Source organism: Drosophila persimilis, unplaced genomic scaffold, assembly GCF_003286085.1.
Source record: "Drosophila persimilis strain 14011-0111.01,24,50 unplaced genomic scaffold, DperRS2 tig00000431-arrow-pilon, whole genome shotgun sequence".
Lineage (NCBI taxonomy): Eukaryota > Metazoa > Arthropoda > Insecta > Diptera > Drosophilidae > Drosophila > Drosophila persimilis.
In genome coordinates this window covers 1,919,313-1,939,051 of record NW_020825312.1, presented here as the reverse complement: position 1 = coordinate 1,939,051, position 19,739 = coordinate 1,919,313, and the positions used below count along the sequence as shown (strand labels likewise).

At 44.5% G+C, this 19,739-nt stretch overlaps 4 protein-coding genes across 5 annotated transcripts; 2 read left to right on the top strand and 2 right to left on the bottom strand.

Moving 5' to 3' along the window:
- Positions 1-156: 156 nt before the first annotated feature.
- Positions 157-3,413, top strand: LOC6596064 (kelch-like protein diablo). Of its 2 annotated transcripts, XM_002021185.2 has the most exons (7): positions 157-273; positions 453-989; positions 1,060-1,353; positions 1,415-2,106; positions 2,177-2,366; positions 2,449-2,636; positions 2,803-3,413. In XM_002021185.2, exons 2-7 carry the CDS (start codon positions 510-512, stop codon positions 2,825-2,827), a joined length of 1,869 nt encoding a protein of 622 aa, XP_002021221.2. In that variant the 5' UTR covers positions 157-273; positions 453-509; the 3' UTR covers positions 2,828-3,413. The 2 variants fall into 2 exon arrangements, with proteins under 2 accessions (XP_002021221.2, XP_026845509.1); XM_026989708.1 differs by having other exon boundaries at positions 158-273; positions 2,449-3,413.
- Positions 3,414-4,519: 1,106 nt separating this feature from the next.
- LOC6596065 (uncharacterized protein C15orf41 homolog) lies at positions 4,520-6,196 on the top strand. Its single transcript, XM_002021186.2, has 3 exons — positions 4,520-4,793; positions 4,858-5,346; positions 5,417-6,196. The coding sequence occupies exons 1-3, from the start codon at positions 4,558-4,560 to the stop codon at positions 5,682-5,684; spliced, it is 993 nt and encodes a 330-aa protein (XP_002021222.1). The 5' UTR covers positions 4,520-4,557; the 3' UTR covers positions 5,685-6,196.
- A 49-nt stretch (positions 6,197-6,245) lies between these two features.
- Positions 6,246-7,388, bottom strand: LOC6596066 (zinc finger protein 706). Its single transcript, XM_002021187.2, has 3 exons — positions 7,305-7,388; positions 6,736-6,885; positions 6,246-6,668 (listed from the first exon to the last, which is right to left on the bottom strand). Exons 2-3 carry the CDS (start codon positions 6,877-6,879, stop codon positions 6,579-6,581), a joined length of 234 nt encoding a protein of 77 aa, XP_002021223.1. The 5' UTR covers positions 6,880-6,885; positions 7,305-7,388; the 3' UTR covers positions 6,246-6,578.
- Positions 7,389-9,303: 1,915 nt separating this feature from the next.
- Positions 9,304-14,716, bottom strand: LOC6596067. The gene is given in 6 exon segments (XM_026989743.1): positions 9,304-10,276; positions 10,812-10,958; positions 10,960-11,001; positions 11,348-11,473; positions 12,073-12,433; positions 14,691-14,716. Coding segments are annotated over 5 exon segments (1,527 nt in total). The 5' UTR covers positions 12,370-12,433; positions 14,691-14,716; the 3' UTR covers positions 9,304-9,361.
- Between the last annotated feature and the right edge of the window lie 5,023 nt (positions 14,717-19,739).

The following is a 19,739-nucleotide window of genomic DNA, read 5'->3' as shown; positions in this document are numbered from 1 at the left end:
TACGTTACATATATTTGGAAAATGTGAAGGTATATTTCGGTATATTTTCTGACCCTCGATAAATCCGCGGTCACACTGATTACATAGCTACGGAGTTTCGATTTTTCCAGCCCAAATAATTTTTCTGTTTGCAAAAAAAATAAGCGCTTTTGTGCAACGAAAATTTTATAAATGTGGTTGCTTTAAGCAAGCAGCAAAATTGCATTTTCGAAATTTTCCGCCTGCAGCTGGCCCTGGACGTGCTTTGTATCCGTGGAGAACAGAGAAGCAAAGGTATTGGGACATCGACATCGCCATGTGTGTGTGTACATGAGTGGCTGTGCCTGCGCTTGTGTGTGTTTGTGTGTTACATTGTGTGTCAGTGTGTCTCACAAGGCTGGGTGAAAAACGCGCTGGAAAAACTAACATTGCTCCTAGTTCAAACAGATTTTCTCAATTCCTCAAATCCACAGATAGACGCCGTGTGGGGTTGGGTTGCTTCCGCCCCGCTGCGCTTAGCGGCGAACAGAATGGGCGACCTTCCGGGCTCCACGGGCGGAGGAAGTGGCCCAGCTGCAGCCGGAAATGCAAGTGGAAATTCTAGTTCTGCAGGCAACACAGGCCTTGGTGTGGCCGGCACCACGGGCGTGGACCGTCCACCATCTCCGGCCCGCCTCTCGCACACATCCGAGAAGCATCCAAAGGTGACGCTGACCGAGCTCAACATGCTGCGGCGCCATCGCGAGCTGTGCGACGTTGTGCTCAATGTCGGTGGGCGCAAAATCTTCGCCCATCGGGTTATACTATCCGCCTGTAGCTCTTACTTCTGTGCAATGTTCACGGGAGAGCTGGAGGAGTCACGCCAAACAGAGGTCACCATACGCGACATCGACGAGAACGCCATGGAACTGCTCATCGACTTTTGCTACACGGCCCACATCATTGTCGAGGAGTCCAACGTGCAGACTCTGCTGCCAGCCGCCTGCCTGCTTCAGCTGGTGGAGATCCAGGTTAGATCAAAGACTGCTTTGTGCGTTGTGTTTGTTTACATGGGGAGTGTTGTTATCTTTTATTTGCTAGGACATTTGCTGCGAGTTCCTCAAGCGCCAACTGGACCCGACCAACTGCCTGGGCATCCGAGCCTTTGCCGACACACACTCCTGCCGCGAGCTGCTTCGCATTGCCGACAAATTTACCCAGCACAACTTCCAGGAGGTGATGGAGAGCGAGGAGTTCTTGCTGCTGCCTGTTGGCCAGCTGGTGGACATTATCTGCAGCGACGAGCTTAACGTCCGCTCCGAGGAGCAGGTCTTCAATGCGGTCATGTCGTGGCTAAAGTACAATGTGGCCGAGAGGCGCCAGCATTTGGCCCAGGTGAGTTTTCGATGATATCTTTCAGCTCATCATAATGCCTCTGTGCTTCTCTCCACTAAAGGTACTCCAACACGTCCGTCTGCCTCTACTCTCTCCAAAGTTCCTGGTCGGCACTGTGGGCTCCGATCTCCTGGTCCGCAGCGACGAGGCTTGCCGGGATCTAGTGGATGAGGCCAAGAACTATCTGCTGCTGCCCCAGGAGCGCCCTCTGATGCAGGGTCCACGCACCCGACCCCGCAAGCCAACACGTCGCGGCGAGGTTCTGTTTGCCGTAGGAGGCTGGTGCTCCGGCGACGCAATTGCCTCAGTGGAGCGCTTCGATCCGCAGACCAACGACTGGAAAATGGTTGCACCCATGAGCAAGCGACGCTGCGGTGTAGGCGTGGCCGTCCTCAACGATCTACTCTATGCTGTGGGTGGCCACGACGGTCAGAGTTACCTGAACAGCATCGAGCGCTACGACCCGCAGACGAATCAATGGTCCTGTGATGTGGCACCCACCACCTCGTGCCGCACCAGTGTGGGCGTGGCGGTGTTAGACGGTTTCTTGTATGCTGTTGGTGGCCAGGACGGGGTCCAGTGCCTGAATCACGTGGAGCGCTACGATCCCAAGGAGAACAAGTGGTCCAAGGTGGCCCCGATGACCACACGACGTCTAGGCGTCGCGGTGGCCGTCTTGGGCGGTTTCCTCTATGCGATTGGTGGCTCGGATGGCCAATGTCCCTTGAATACAGTAGAGCGCTATGATCCTAGGTGAGTGCCTTAATACCTTCCTCCCCTGGATCTGTATCTGGACTAATGTCAAATGGCTATGTGTTTGCAGGCAAAACAAATGGGTGGCCGTCAGTCCCATGTCCACGCGTCGCAAGCACTTGGGCTGTGCGGTGTTCAACAACTATATCTATGCCGTTGGCGGGCGAGATGATTGTATGGAGCTCTCGTCCGCTGAGCGCTATAATCCACTGACCAACACCTGGAGCCCCATTGTGGCCATGACCTCGCGACGCAGCGGGGTGAGTGATGATAAAGGTCTCCGAACCTAAGCTACGATTTTTAACTTCCATTTGTGCTATGCGCGCGTGTGTGCTTTTGCAGGTCGGCCTGGCCGTGGTGAACGGACAACTGTACGCGGTGGGCGGCTTTGATGGCTCCGCCTATCTGAAGACCATCGAGGTGTACGATCCGGAGACGAATCAATGGCGTCTCTGTGGCTGCATGAACTACCGCCGCCTGGGCGGTGGCGTGGGCGTGATGCGTGCTCCTCAGACTGAAAACTATATGTGGTGCGAAAACAGTCTTAAGCAGCATAATAATCCCCCATCCTAATGAATTTCATAACTTGCTTGTTCGCTTCATTACTCATTCATCGATTGTTGTATTTTGTCTTCTTTTCCCCTGCTTCCTCACATGCTCGCTAACAACACATGCTAACAAATGCGGAAAACGCAGGATACGCAAGGATTCTGTTGTCTGATGGGAGAAGCATCCGCCGTCGTTGACGTTGCCCTCGCAAACGTTGCCGCCGCCGCATTTCTATTAGCAATTGAAGCCAAATTTAAACCCCCCTACCACCCTCACTCCCACCCATCCACTCCACTCCACTCCTCTCCACTCCAATCCACTCCACTCTACTCCCGAATCCGTTGCTTAGCAGATTGTCTCTGAATGTACTATGTGTTAATTGTTTATGTCGTAGAGCCTAAGCGTAAGCCCAAGCCCCTCCCCCAGAATAGTAGTATAAGAGATAGAAGCCCAACTAACTAATCCCTCACTCGTCACCATCACCCACCCCATCACTCCTGTACGTAATTGAATGATTGTAACTAATATTACACTAGTACTAGTACTCTAAGCAGCTATAACTGATGGACAACTCGAAATCGTAATACCTAGAAGATGTTGCTGGTTGAAATTTCATGGAAATTGCTAGCCCATGCCCCACGCCCCGCGCCCCATGCCTTCTTTCGGTAACAGAGTTAAAACAAAACACGAATCAAATACTAAACATTAAACAGAATTCAGTTAGCTATAAATTGAATATCAATGAGCTCTAAAGTCAAGTAACAAATTGGTATTAAAATAATTTACATAGTATTAAGCAAATTATTCAAAAAAGTTTGCCCCCTGGCCCTGTTTGTATTATTTATTATTATTTGATCAGTAGGACAGTTCTTTTTGAACATTATATTATGTGGTATTTTAAGTAGACAGAAAAGTTTAAATAAGATCAAATAAGCTTGTCTGTTGAGCTTAAGAATCCACGAAAAATACACGAAAAGTTGCAATGAACAAAGTCTAAAGTCTAAAGATAGCCCAAGAAACATTTCAATAGTAAAATTAACGAGTCCATTTAAAGTCTACGCCTAGTTGTAAGTCGAAAAATTGTAATATTGTTAATCGTAGATTGAATGCCGGTGAAGGTGACAGAAATACCCTTGGCTGGCAGTTTTACAAATGCAGCGCAGCAGATCGAGTTTTATTGTTAAACCAAGTTTGACGACCTGCAAAGACCTGCGCTGAAAGAACCAACTCGAAATTATTCGGTGGCCACGTTTTTTTGTTATTTGAACTTTTATTTATTTAAAATTGATTATTTATTTTACGCTTTTGCATCTCATTGTATGTATGTATTTACTTTATTTTATTATTGTGCACCTTTGTCATTAATTTATACTGTTGTTGAACCGAGAGCAAATCGTATGGAATTTTGCTTCCAGAAGAAGAATAAGAATAGCATTTACAAAACGAAAACGAACCTTATTTATATGGTAGGATTAAGAAACAGATAAACACCCACACACCACACAATACAAAACACACACCAAGCAAATATTAAACAATAGAAATTGATAGTTACATTAAATGGAATACAAATATAACGCAAAAATTAGCACAGTGTTCAAATTCAGTGAAAGTTCATCATCAATGAAACCTTACTAAGCGTAGGGGAATATAAAAATAAAATATACTATACTAAAGCAAGACGCTATTTCATTTCACTTTGAGAATTAGTTCAGAATTGAATTTTATTCAAATTCAAATTTGAACTCGATTATTTTCAGTGCTCGAAACAGGCGCCATCTGCCGACTTTGAAGCGAAGCTCTTGACTGAACTGAAATCGATAGACACCCAGCTGTTCATTCTGGCGCTTTATTTACTATTTCTAACTTGTACAAATATTTTGTAAGTCTTAGGCCCTAAAAATGTCCGCAGTGGCGGACAAAAAGAAAATCCTGACCAGCGTGGAGTACACAAGGATCTGTCAATTCGTTAATGGATTCCATGGACTAGCCATTGACTGCGAATTCGAATTGAGGAATCGGTACTTTACGGATGTGAACCCGCTGGCCCTGACGTGCATTGTGCAAACGGAGCTGTTCAACATGTCGCGCGGCCAGCACTGGCGGCACGACCATCGGGCAAAGAAGCTATTGAAGACGTAAGGGAATCAGAAGCCTTTAGTTAAAATATGGCTTACTCTATGACTTTCAATTATTTTCCAGATATGAGGAGCAAGCTCATCTGTATAACGACAATGCCCTGATTATACGCATGGCCTGTGCCGAGGGCGCCAATCCCGTGGCCATGTGCCGCGTCCTGCTGCAGGAGAAATATGACCTTAAGCAGAGGCCCCAGGTCTCCCGTCTGCTCAAGTATCCGCATTTGATCAGCGATCCCCAGCTGGCTGCCAATGTGCAGCAGTGTATGTACAGCGACAACCAAGAGGGTCCCATCACAGATCTTCGTCGGCGCATAATTGGCGAGGAATACGAACTGAAGCTGAAACAGCTGGCCAAGGAGGCCGGCATTCACTTCTACGATGAGCACGACCTGCGTCGCCTGGGCTACGACAAGACGCCCGACATCAAAATGATACTGCCATTCCTCTACAAGGGCACCGTGGTCAATTGGATCGAGAGCAAAGCCAATTTCGGCGATCCCAAGAGCCACAAGTGGAACATTAATCAACAGTTGCAGAGCTATTGCAATCGGTATGCGCTTTATCTTTTCTTTTGCTTGGTTGCTTGGTTCCTCCCCCCTCACGCCGCTTATTCTCTTTAGTTTCGGCCCTGGCATCATCATATACTGGTTCGGCTACCAGGAGGAGACTCCCACTCTGCCCGACAATAATATAGGCATCACCGTGCTTATGGACTTTCCAGCAAAAGAGGATTTGGTCTTCATGCAGCTAGCGGAGTGTCAATCAACAGCCAAAAAATCAATAGCCCCGAGCCCAACAACAGCAGATCCCCACTCTCTGTCTGCAGCCGGGGATCAATCGACGACGGCAATCGCGAAAGGAGCTCCGAACCCCTTGAGTGGGGGATAGTAGTGGGATATGCAGGGTAGAGAATAGTAGGGAATATGCCGTTTTTTATGTCTTCTAGTTTTTGTATCCATTGAGATTTGTGCGTCCGTCACGACATTGTCTGTTTTATAGGCAAACTTTCTTTCTTACAATTTCCCTTTATTAATTACATAACTAGTTGACAACACAATTTTCCAACATTTGGAAATATGTCTGTAGCTTCTAGTAGGAATCAAGTCAAGACGCGAATGCATTGCATTTAATTAAACATTGGCTGGTTAGGCCGACGCATGACAAATGCTGTACTACAGCACTGAAACTCATTTAGGTTTTTAACAATTTTTTCTTTTTATTCTGTATTCATAAATTCTCATTTACACACGATTTACTCAAATTGTTATAGTACAAAAACATTGGTTTCTCCTCTTTTCTGGCATTATTTGTTTTGTATAAAACTATAAAATATTGTAATTCTTGTTTCTGAACTTAATCCCAAAAGGTGGCAGAGCAGAGCAGAGTAATTATTGTTCTTAGAAAGAAGGAAAAAAATAGGTTAAACTAAAATAAAAACAAAATCATAAATTATGCTATGTGTTGGTTTTGTCTTGTATTGTATTGTATAATTTTGTAAGCCATTCTTTAAACAATTGTATACACATACTCGTGGCAATTCCAATTTCAATTCCAATTCCAATTCAAAAATCTAAACCAAAATCAAAATTTTAGCAGTATGTATACAAAAAATTCAGCTGCGTTTCTTGCATTGGCAATAAGTCGTCTCCCAAGAAGGTCTCCATTGGTTGGGCTGATTGTGGTTCTGGTTGATGTAAAGTTATTGTTGCTAAGATTTCGTACTGGTAGGCAACTCGTCGATTCAGTTTCCGTTGATATACATAGGTGTCGTTTCGCGTCGTCTCAGACATCCTTCAGCTCCTCGGGCATGTCGTTCTTGGGATGCTTGTTCTCAAAGTGTTGCTTGTACGTCTTGGGATCGGGCATTTGCGACTGCAATGGACGGACGCACACTGATTAGATTGTGTCCGTCAGTGACGGCATGGATGGCAACACTCACCTTGCAGACGGCGCACACATGGACGAGCGCCTTTTGGGCCGCCTTCTTTTGGTCGGTGGCGCTGTGGCCCTGTTGCTTCTTCATCTTGGCCTGCTTGTCGGCCGCCTTGGCCTGTGACTGGATCTTCTGGTGTCCGCGTGCCATTTTTTTCTACCAAATGATAATAAAAGTACACAAATATTCATTAATCAATTAATGCGCTGACTTGGCAACAACGCCAAGCATGCCATGACATGCTTTGTTTGTTGTTGCGCTTAGGCGGGATTTACAACAAAGGCGGTAAACGGCAGCTGCAGAAGCGCAGCATTGGTAACCCAACAGCTAGTACGTCTGAACTTTCTCTTTCTCCCCGAGCCAGCCACAACACACTCACTCAGCCACTGGGGTTCACAGGAAACGCGTTTTTCTATCTACATCTAATGATCGTAAATAAAATTCAACCGTGACACGAACACCGCCACCGCACTGACGCCGTTCCACCCCGTCGCTGTGGCAGACAAACGCTTCCATGCTTGGCAAAAAAAAAATGTGGCCACCGACCACGTTCTCTTTGGCGACATCTTCCTTACCTAATTGCTGTGTTTTGGGTTTAGTTCTTTTTTAGTTTAGAAATGTAATTGCGCAGACTTTGGTTTAAGGTTTTGTTAGTTTGACGAAACGTTTTCGCGTTTATTCTCAAAAATTTTTGACTGCAAAAATTTTAGTAATAATTTTTTGGAGATGGGAGCAGCACTGCTAACGTTTTGTTCATGATGATTGAACGAACTTAACCCACTTAACACCCCTCAATTTAAACAGGGGTGCAACTTGAGTTAAACCGCGGAAACTAATACTGCTTGTTAATTCTTTTTGTAGATTAATCCTTTATCTAAAAAAATTACTGAATCTCACCTGAAGTGCGCTAAAATTCTTAAAGTTTCATAATGTTCCTTGATTGTATACCCACTGGTCAACAATGGGTTAATCGTCCTCTGTCCATGATCAGAAATCATATCCTGGGGTAAGATATTTGGTTTTACATTATTAGCTAGCTAGGACCCTCAGCCCTGAATGCATAATTTTATCCGATTGACGAATTATTTTTCAACAAGATTGGCTAATTTTAAGTGCTCCTTTCTATTGGATTGTTTATAAAATAGGGTTTGAACAAACATGTCGTTGCAGCTAGTAGGGATGGAATGTTAATAAATATACATATCGATAAAAAAATATATTTATGAGTGATATTTTAGTGGAGGGGAAAAGCGAGCTGTAACTTTGGTGTTTGACGCTTGCAAATGCTCACAAATGATATCGCATACGAGTCAAATCCGAGACTTACTTCGACAAAACGTCTCATCCGCATATGATAAAAATATGATACATTTTCTGTATACATATACATATACATATGTACATATGTATGTATGTACATTGGGCTTGCGTTTATTTATAAAAGTTTAATTTTCAAAGGTCTCATCGTCTAAAACAATAAAATATAAAGTTTCAGCCTGATTCGACAACGTTTGGAGTTGGCGACTTGAGCTCAAAGTTCAAAAATACGATATTTGGCCAATGGTTCCTATGGCAGCTATACTATATATTGCTCTAAACGGATTACATTTTTTTTTTACATTAAAATATAATCCAGCCCACAAAATTTCAGCCCGATTGGTAAACATTTAATTACATTTTAATCTACATACACAATTTTTTTTTGCTTTTTCGCTCTCGTTCTTTGTGGGAGAGGAAGAACAGTTTTGACTCGCCAACGCATCTCTGCTGCTCACCGCTCACCACCTTCTTTGAGCCGCCCACGCTGCTGCAGTTCTTATCATAGCTCTCTTGGCGTGATCTGCCCCACACATACAAACACACAACGCCTTCGCTTGGCCACCTACTCTCACTCTCGTTCTTATTCGTTCTTATCTGCAATAGGAAGAGAAAATATGAGCATAACCGAAGCCGATTTCTCAGCAGAGCTTTTAGCCGCCCACGCTGCAGCTTTATCACAGCTTGCAATATCTCCCAGTCCTTCTTTCAAAGCGACCATTAAGCGGTCATTAAAATCACCTGAGATCGCGTTATCTTTGATCACCTCAGATGATCATCAAGGGAGGGCTAGGAATAAGGACTTTTGAGCGTAATACATGGCAGCAAAGCAAAAGTAACGGCGGGTGCAGGATGGTCATCAAGATGGCAAGTGGTGCCAGGCGGCAAGGAGAGCAAGGCGGCAGTCAGTGCAAGGCGATGTGTTCAAAAAGTGAGTGAAAGTGCGAGTAAGCAAAAATTAAAGTGTAGTGCAAGAATTATTTAAAGAGCTTCAAGTAGTTCGGCCACAAACTTTTGCTCTCGTTATACTGTTTTGGTTTTTTTTATTTTCTCTTACATTTTTCTTAGTATTTTATTTATATGGTCTCTAAAAAATATTTACAAAAGTATATAAAGGACCCACTCGGAAATCTCACACCACGGTAGATATCGCTCGAAGAAAACTGAACTTTGAACTGGAACTTTGAAATTAAATTTAAATTTTCCCATGCAAATATTGTATTCAAAAATGATAGTTGTAAAATAATATGGTTTTATTTGGTAGAAAACTTAACAAGATCCAACTAAATATGTATGTACATCCGTAAATGTATAATTAAACCAACATGCTTGCATTATTGTCGCAAAACTCATAAATATTATCAACAAATTGCATTTCGTTTGCTTTTTTAGCAACATGAGGCGTTTCTCCTTTCTTTTGTTGTTCTTCTTTCGATGCTGCCACGCCCACACCGCAGCAATTTTCGTCTGCCGTCTCCTCGAGAGTCATCCGCTTAAGGTTATTGATCAGGGATATGTCGTGTCTCATTTCGTTCTTCAGGTCGAGTAGCTCGTGCTCCGTTTTGATTATGTCCTCGGCATAGGCTTCGATGTTTTGCTGCAGCTGTCCCACGGAGACCTCCATTTCCGGCCGCCTATAGCGTTCGTTCTGAATCCTATACATCCGGCACTTCTCGGACAGTTGACGTGTCAGCGCGTACTCCCTTTCGTAGCGAACGTTCATGTCAGCGTGCAGGGATGCCAACTTATTTCGAACACTGTTGCGCAACGGTCGATCCTTGCGCCTGCGTATATAATTATAATTCACATTATTATTGCATTCGTTTGGAGGATTCGCTGCCGCGGCTGCTGTTTCTGTTGCTGTGGGAAGAGTCGGTCGTCGACGACGGCGCTGCTTGGCGACCCGATTTTCGGCGAGTTTATATAGCTTGCCCTTCGAATAGTTTCCCGTGGCACTGTACAATTGATCCGGCATGATGGCCAGAAGCAGCTCATCGGCCGCCGCTTGTCTTTTGCCTTTTTTGTTGAGCAGACATCTATCCTTTGTCTTGTTGGGCACTTTGGGAGGAGTATTTGTGGGCTTTGGCATATTCTTTTTGCTTTTGCTCAGATGCAGGAGTTTCTTTAGCCACTTGATCATCGAAAAGCTGCCACTTGGCGGAGCATGTGGCATCAACTGCAGCGTCATGGGATCCCTGAAGTTGTCTCGATGCTTGAGCGACAGGCGCAGCTGTAAAAGGAAGTGGGAAAAGGACGAGATTGTAGTGTACTGTATAATCTTTTTACTCCATTAGGAAACCATTAGGACTTAGTACCGTGCTAATGGGGGAGCTCGATCATAAAAAATTTACAACATAATTACCCCCCAAATATAAACATGAATCTTAATACAAAAATCAATAGCAAAAGCAAATTGATTTCGTTGGGTGCGTCATGGGGAAATACCGAAAGAAAAGGCTCAGAGCGCATAAGTCAAATACGAAGACAATCAAACAGACATATGTATGTACACATGTACATATGTATGCTCTGGGGTGGTGTGACCAAAGGGGAAGGGGGGAGTAGGAGGGGGTGGTCGGGGGCGACATGAATTTCACATTTCTTTCTGGCTTGCGTGTGGCGCCAGGACGACCGAGCGACCGAAGAGAGAAAAAACGCTTATTATGCAATCACTGTAGACTTTTTTGGGCTCAGTTTTTGCACGCCAGGTGGGCGCTTAGGCAGAATAGGGGGGAAGGGGTGGGGAGCTGCCTGCCTCTTATTACCTCATTGTGTACACGGCTCCAAGCGCGCCAAACGGGCAAAATGGCCATGTTGCCGTCGTAGCTTCGCTCTATGCCGCCCCAACTTTCCGTTATAATGTAATCGCTGTAGTCACGCGATGCTGCTGCCGTCGATGTCGCTGCCGCCGCCGCCGCCGCCGTCGCCGCCGTTTCCTTTGTAGTAGCTGTTGCCCTCTGGCCGCCATCTTGTATTTTTCAAAACGGAACCCAACGGAAAAAAAGAAACGTAAGAAAAGAGAAAGAACAAAAAAACAATACAATAATTGTAAATGAAAAAGGAACATACATAAATAAATAAAAAGGCAAATTGTGAAATAGAAATGAACGAAACCTGCAGTCACGTCACATCAGGATACTCTCTGCCCTCTGTCCCTATACTGCAACATTTTGCTTTTTCACAGCTGTCACAATGTGGATCCATCCCATACCCTACTGCATACATATATGTATATATATCATATAAATATTGATTTACCTTTGGCATCATCACTGCTGCAGTGTTGCCCAGTGCCAACAACGTTGCTCAGCTCGTCATCAATCAGGGCCTTGATTATGTCATTGCATGTGGTTTTGTTGGTAACACCCGATACGTATCGCGGCTCGCCATCGTCCATCCAAATGGGGATTTCCTTATGGCCTTGCTCCTGTTGTTTGGTAAAGCCCCAGAAAGAGAGGGAAAGAAGACAGGCGTTAATCATTTGTTGACCCAAACATCGGTATTGATTTTAATTACAGTCGAATTTTAGATGATGGATGGCATTATTTAGTGGTATCGGAATCTACTTTCGGAAAAAGACAGTACTGATCTTATTGATATGGAAATCTGTATCTTCGAAGAAGTTTTGTATCTTCTGTTTCCAAAGTGTAAAGATTCGAACATGAAAATGGTTGCACAACCAAAGAATTATAGCAATTTTCTAACTGAATGGCAAACACTATTTCCCCGGAAGACCTGTACCAGGTGCCGGTGCCGGTGCCGGTGACGGTGCTGGGCATGGGCACCCTGTCCATGCATATGACTAACCAACACTTACTACCAACTCCTCCCACCTGGCCCTGTGCCAGTGCCAGTGGTAGTGAGTGCAAGTGGTAGTGCCTGTGCCAGTGCCTGCCCACCCAATTAGATGATTTGTTTGATTTCAGTGGAAAAGCTGCCGCCACCGCCGAAATGCAGGGGAAACGCGTGAGGTGAGGTGAGTCGAGGCGAAGCGAGGAGAGAAGAGAAGTGGTTGGAGGCACTTACCACAGTGCTATTAACGCCATAGAGGGAAATGGAACGATGGCGTCGACTGGCCGGGCCACCGTTTCCGCTTCCCTTGCTGTGTTTATTTTTGCATGTTGGTGGTGCTAGTGGCAGTGCTGCGTCCACCAAACGTTCCTCGAATGCAACCTGCTTATTATGGTGCTGCTTATGGTTGTTGGTGCCTTGATTTTGACATCGCCTGGTGGGCAGTATGGGGCTTTCGGGGAGATTCAGTAGCGATGGACAGCTGTCCAGATTATCATCGATGAATGTCGAGTTCTGTTGCTGCGGTGCCATGTTTGTTCGCTCGTTGCCGTCCAGGTATTTCTTTTCAAAAAAAACGCTCTCTCGTTAATTGGCACTGCAAGGATACAAGTATACAAGGATACAGTGTAAGAGGTATGTACTATAATGGAGGGGATATATATATTTTACGTATATGATATTGTATCGTATGGTGTGGCAGTGTGGAAAACATGCAATATCCTTGTCAGACATTTTTGCTGTTGTTGTTGTCGTCGTTTGGCTCCTGTGTTCGCCTACGTCTAACGATCAATTTAGATTTGTTGCTGGCGATTAAATAAATTATGCACGAGCCTCTACCACTCTGTTGCCACATATGTGCCACATGTGTCTGTCTGCGTGTGTGTATCTATAGTTGCAGCACATCCCCCCCCAGCACCTAGACCCTGCCCACACTAAACCCAAACCCATCTAGATTCCTAGAAAATTGCCTACCAGCGCCAGTTGGCGCCGCTAGGCCATTATTCAGGACTGTACTGCCGGCATTTAGCCACATCACCCTCTACCCAAGTCGTACCGTACAGTACCGTACCGTACCGTACCGTACACCTTCTCCTATCCTGACGAGGCTCTCCCCGTAATTTGTTGGTGCTTTCGATTATAGTTCCAGGGCGTTGTTCGGGCCTTGCACTTTGTATGCAAATTTCAGCTGAAGCCGAAAAACATTTTTGCATTGCATTTGCGGTGACTTATGAATGAATGCTAATTTATGCCATGCCGCCGGAAAATGCAGGCAAGTAGACAGCCTATGTACTCCCAAATTATATACACATACACATGTATTGTCTGCGGAGAGTGGAAAATTGTAGGCCTCTAATTAAGTGGTACAGCAATAGCTTTGGAAATGTTTTAGAAAATATGTAGAATCGGATGGAATCGAATCATTAGTTTCTGATACAAATCCTTCACCATTCCGCATCTTCAAATATTCATTTGCTCTCTGGACTCTGGTGTCTGAGCCATGGCACATACCATGTACCCCTTTCTGGGCTGCTATTAGCCAAATGAATTATAAGTAAGGCAATTTGCAAAGGGATATTCTATTTTTACGAGTATTCGGATCCGTGAGTGTGCTGTGCTGCGCTGTGCTGTCTTTGATTACGCCGGACAGCGGACACCTGGGACACGTGGGACACCTAGGGGACACCTGGCCACACAACACATTCGCTTAAAAATGTAATTTCCAATCAAGATAAGTTCAAATGTATGTAAATTTCCCATTGGCGAGGCCAATTACTGTCTGTCCGGCCCCCCCACCCCCCACTCCCGGACGGATAGTGCACTCTTAATTGTTTCTGTGGAGGAGTGCCACTCCCCCAACCCAAACCCATTATACATTTATGACCAAGCTATTGGCCAAGTTTTCAAAATACCTTTGACCCCAGAAGTTCAATGTCTCTCAAGTTTCCCTCTTGCGGAATATTACATTTTCAAGAGCTTCACAATTCTGAACCCCCCTGCCAACCGAGCCTTAAATAATTGTTATACCATTCCCCAACCCCAGCCACCCAAGTTTTATACTTATATTCATTGCGTGTGAAGCAGAAATTAATTTGGTTTTCGGTATTGCGCATTGGTTTTCGAACCAGAAACTGAGCGAAAAATGACGTTAGTCGGTGGGCTGATGGGGCGTATGAGTAATATTGAGATTGCTGTGATTCGATAGCAAAGAAATTGATCAAGAAAAGAAAACATGCCACCTATTTGAAGGTTGAATCTCTGGTGAATAGGGCATTCATGGCACTTACATTTGGTTTGACTGAGTTCATAGAGATCTAATACTTTTGAGGATCTTACGAGAATGCAAGCCTTCATTTATTTATCTAAATATTCTATACACACAAATAATTTATATCTGTGTCTTTTAGAATTATGACTAAAGTTTGACATATTTGCTTCTTTTACCGATGTATTCTACATATATTTTTAACACTTACACTTAAACTTTGTACACACAGAAAAAACATTAAAAAAAATATTGATGTATCTGGTCGTGTATCGTCATGGCAGGTTAATTTCCTTGCGACCATTCAATTTGCTCCAGCAGCGATCAAACACAAAAAAAAAACAATAAAAACGTATATATGAACATACATATTTGTTAAGGCTGAAACTTTTCAGCTGCTGTTTCGAGCCGAACATTCGATTTTGGCACCCGCAGAACCACAGAATATATGAAAACCAACTGTGAATTCTCCCAGTGCCAAGAGCCAATGCCAGCAATAACGATCGCCGTAGTCGTTGTCTCAAACTAAGCTAAACTAAGCTAAACACTTTTCCTAAGCCTAAACGAAGACCATCATCTATGGGCTTACCTCTGGAGGATCTTTCGTTTCGAATGATGTGTCTGTGTTCCCTTTTGGCCACAGGATGGATGAATAATTTCTCTGCACTACTGGCTTGTGGCTACCAGTTCTCATGCTGCAGCCGCAAGGACATGTTAATCCTTTGAGCTTTGACACTTGACTGAAGTTCAAATTTGAATTTTGCGGCTATGTAAGGTGAGCCCAGGCTGGCGATGGCGACGTCGACGTCGAAGCCGCTAACAGTTAGCAGCTAGCAGCTAGCAGCCAGCGGCTAGCAGCGACTAGCAGCGCTGCCTCGTACATATATAGAGAACAAAATTGTTCTAGATCTAGACAGGTGCTAATGGTGCTGTCCTTGTCTGCAGCACTGGAAGCGCTTTGCTCGAATTCAAATTTTCCACACACACACACACAGACACAAAAAAGAGACGCACACACACACACACAGGGGTACGTACTGCAGGTCCTTGCTCGGTTGGTTGCCAGGGAGAAGAACGTTGCACAACAAATAACTGAACTGAACGGCGTATCCTTGACGACGGCATGTGACTAACTAAAATTTTATTTGCTACCACACCAAACTTTAAACCAAAAAAACGAAATAACCAACTCCAAGAAACGTCGAGCCACCACGCATACCAACATGATGGACACAAGCACACACCTGGCCAAGACAGAGAGGAAGTGAGAGTGAGGGAGAGGGAGAGAGAGGGAGAGAGAGAGAGAGAGCGAGCGAGGAACTAGAGGGTAGGTACCCTTGCCCCTGTGCTCCCCTGTGGTAGCAGGCCGATTGGTCTTGCTGCTGCTGCCGCTGCTGTCGTCATCATCATCATCCTCCTCCTGCCTGCCGGCCTGCCAGCCAGCCTGCCTGCCTGTCTTTGGCCAACCAGCAGGCAACGCAACCACCAAAAAAATGTATAAAAAATGCTGTACTACCAATTTCCACTAGCCCTAGCCCCGCGCTAGACCTTCTCTCGACCACTCCCTCGATTGTGGCTGCAGTTTCAGTTATTTCATAAGCGAACTATAGCGTGTGCTGCTCGACAATACATACGTATACGTATACGTACACAATACCAATGCCAATACGAATACCAACCCAACAACGCTACACCAACACCGCACCACACCACACCGCACCACACCACACCACACCACACCACACCAATGCCATGACGCGCACTTTGCGTTATTTGGTAAAACGAGATTGTTGATAAGGTGCCACCAGCAACAACAACCAACAGCTAGCTAACTATAAAAACCTCGCGGTACATAAAAAACGAATTTCTGCCTTGTTTTTTCGTCCTCCCTTTGGAGGACTCCGGCTCCTGGCTAACACACACAACACACAACCCACACCCGCCCCCCAGGAGCCGCCATACATTTGGCTTTTGTATTTTATTGTTAATGGTTAGCATTTGCTTTTCGATTCGATTTTGTTGTAGTGCTTTTTTGGTTGTACTTTTTATTCTCTTTTTCGGGTGGGCACAAATTTCACTTGGCTAAGGTTAGAGGAGAAAGAGAGAGAGACGAGAGAGGTGGGAGGTGGAAGGTGGAAAGTGGGAGAAACAGCCTACATAGGTTTATATAGTTCTGTACATGGAAGGAATCAAAGGAATAGTGCTAATGGCTTTCAGCTGAATGTATTCTTTGATTATACTACATGCATACTTATATGAGAATGTGAAAGGGTTTTATTTGATAGTCCATGTACATATATACTAACTACTAACTACACTTTGAAATTTATTGGATTCTAGAATGTATACATCTTCAGAATCTACATATGGGCATTTTCTTGGAAACGTCCACCTAGACTAAATAATTAAAAGCTAGTAATTCCATCAATTAATTTCATTCATTTGTATCTGAAAAGCTATTAAAATAAGTAAAAGATGACGTTATTTTTGGTATTTTTTTAAAATTTTTATAGTCATGTTTTCTTTTACTATTTTTTGTCCTAAATGAAAGATAATTCTTGATACAAGTTTTTCAACAAAGTCTATCAAAAAAGAATCCCAGAAAAATTGTTATACCCGATACTCAAAATGAGTATAGGGATATATTAGATTTGTGGTGAAAATGGATGTGTGTAACATCCGGACGGAATCGTTTCCGACCCCATAAAGTATATTCTTGATCAGCATCAATAGCCGAGTCGATTGAGTCCTGTCCGTCTGTCCGTTCCTATGAGCGTCTAGTGCTCAAAGACTATAAGAGCTAGAGCAACCAAATTTTGTATCCACACTCCTGTGATATTGAACCTTGACAAGTTTATTTCAAGATTTCGCCCCACCCTCTTCCGCTCCCACAAAGGATGAAAATCTGTGGCAACAACAGTATTGAAGATACGAGAAAATTAAAAGCGCACAATTATAGAGAATGACCATATTTATCAGATTGCCGAATCTCAGATCGGATTATTTTTATAGCCACAAGTGTCGCTACGCAGCACACGACGACACGTTCAAACTGATTTTGTGTCTCTCTCGCACTCTTTGTCGTGTCGTTCAATGTCTGCGCCGTCTGCCGGAGGAGAGCCATACTGGCTAAGTATTGGGTATAAATGTAGATGTTTAAAATTGTAACCATGTATCAGAAATTCGCATCAATATATTGCCTCAATTTTCGCTTAAATCTGAGTTCGAATTGATCGCCGCGAAAACAACTTAAATTCTTGTCCCGTGCGACTGCTCGGGAGCAGTCATCATTAGCATCAAATATAGGGCTTATCAAGAGGTTCTTTATAATGGAAAAGAAATTTTGAAAATCCGTCGTATTTTGACCTTTTTGCCACCTGCAATGTGTACGATTGTCCCGTTCGACATCATGGAAATGCCCATATATTCTTTTTCGGAAACGTTCTAGGTATCAGATTCCATATTCCATCAGATGTTTGACCTTTCAGGCAACTTTTTTGTGGCCCACTCCCATTTCGGATTCAATATTCAAACGTAGATTGATGGACTCTGACATTTGGATGGTAGGTTTATATTTAATGGTTAGGAATATATTTCTCTGTTAATATCCGTAGCACTTGTGTTTGCATTTGCTAGAATGGGCAATTCAATAATGTTCAGGCTCATTAGTAATCGATTGCATGTACTATACATTGATGGATCGATCCTTTGGGGAGAAGTGACTCCCCCTCCACCCAAGTTGGATGGCTGGCACCTGCTTATCTCTGTGTAATATGAGAAATTCCCATTCTTTGCCAGTCATTACAGGTGTGATTCGTAATGCTCCATGAATTGCATCTAGAAACGGTTTCATATACATATGTATACATATATATTAGATGTACAAAAAACCCCCCCACCCCCTCTCCGCGTTATAGCCAATCTACCAAAATGCGGGGGAAAAATCAACAATTAAAAACACGCAACTTGTCCATTTCTGTGGAAAAGCGTTGTGGGCCAAAAGCGAATGGCGATTATGTAAATGATTGATTTCGAGTCCGGAGCGGGTTAGGCTGTACTTTTTTTTCTGCTCCGACTAGGGGTGGCTAAGGCTAAGTCCTCTGTCCTGCGTCCTCCGTCTCTCGTTGCGGTTCAGCGCTTTCACGGTACGCGGTACGCGGCGCCGTCTCCCCCGTAATAAACAAACATAATGCTCGTAATATCCTTATAATGGCACCAGCGCTAGCACCAGCACTCTCCGGGGGGATTATTATTACTATGACGCGTCCTGCAAGTGTGGGAACTCTGACAAACAATTGCTGTTGGTTATTATTAATTTTTATTTGGATTTCTTTTCGGCCATCGCAGCAATTAATGCTCGCACATATGTGTGCATGGAGAAAGACTAATTGCCACGCCTCTGAAGGCTTCAAAGGCCCTAATTTGGCAAGTTCCTTGTCCCAGTCCAGTCTTTCCACACCTCCCATATACCCATACACCCACTATAATTCGATGTCCCTCCTGCATGCAACTCCTGGCGCCACGTCGCGAAGGGCCTGGGAGCTGGGGGACTGGGGCGTTGCATGTGTCGCGTACTCATATAGAACGAGTATATGGAAATTCCGTAATGACAGGGGCGTAAAACCCACGTGCCCACGTTCAGTTGTGGTCGAGTTCAGTGCTCAAGCAATGATTGAGTTTTATTGTTGATTGTTGAACCGAGATTACAGGTTGTCTCATACAGGGTGAGTGTTGAATGTGGCAAATGGGTGCTGTTTCATAAAAGACTTTAAAACACTTTGTGTAGCTAATCGATGAAATTTGTATTTCTATTACTTTAAATGACAGATCTTAAGTCTATTCTTCTGCCATTTGCATTGGCCCTTCGACCTTTACTTCCGTCATTTGTAGTTCATCGGCTCAAGGATCTATCACATGTTATAGGCGATAGACCATCAGCTGTTTTCGGACTGTGTTCCTTTGGTGCTCTCTGGGACTGAATGACCCTGACATAAATATTACCGAAGATCAATCCATATGTTTTCCCTTTTCCACCCGTCGGATAATTGTAACGTATTTTGTTCCCTCCCAAGAAATTGAGAGAATTGTTTTAATTCTCTCTGTTTAAGGGGGAGATTATTACCTTTTGGGCCACTTAGTCGTAAATAATTACAAGTGGCAAACGACAGAGGCAGAGGGCACTGCTGCATTCAGCCAGCCTAGCCTGTTGGCCAACTCAAAAGCAGGTAGAACTCGGCCAGACCCCTGGCTACAGCATTTTACCGCGTGCCATCATTGCCGGCTGCTGCTGCTGCTGCTGCTGCTCCCCCTGCTGCAGGTGCAGGAATCAACGAAGCGAGTCGCTGAACCACAGTCGGAGACAGAGACAGTTGTACTCGGATCGGGGCGGAAGGAAGCTGTTGCGCGGGTCAAAACACTTGTCCTCGTTGGCCAGTTCCGAGTTTGAGCCCAAGGCGGGAACCTGTTTCTGTGCATCGTAGGGCCAGCATGCTGTTCGAAACACCAGCTCTGCGAGAGCTCGTAGCCCCAGTCGCAGTCCCAGTTGCATTTGCAGTCCCAGTCATTCAGTTGTCATACAATGGGCAGGTTGCTTCTCATTTTAGGGGTTGTCTGTCTTAACGGCAACTGGCACTGGCAC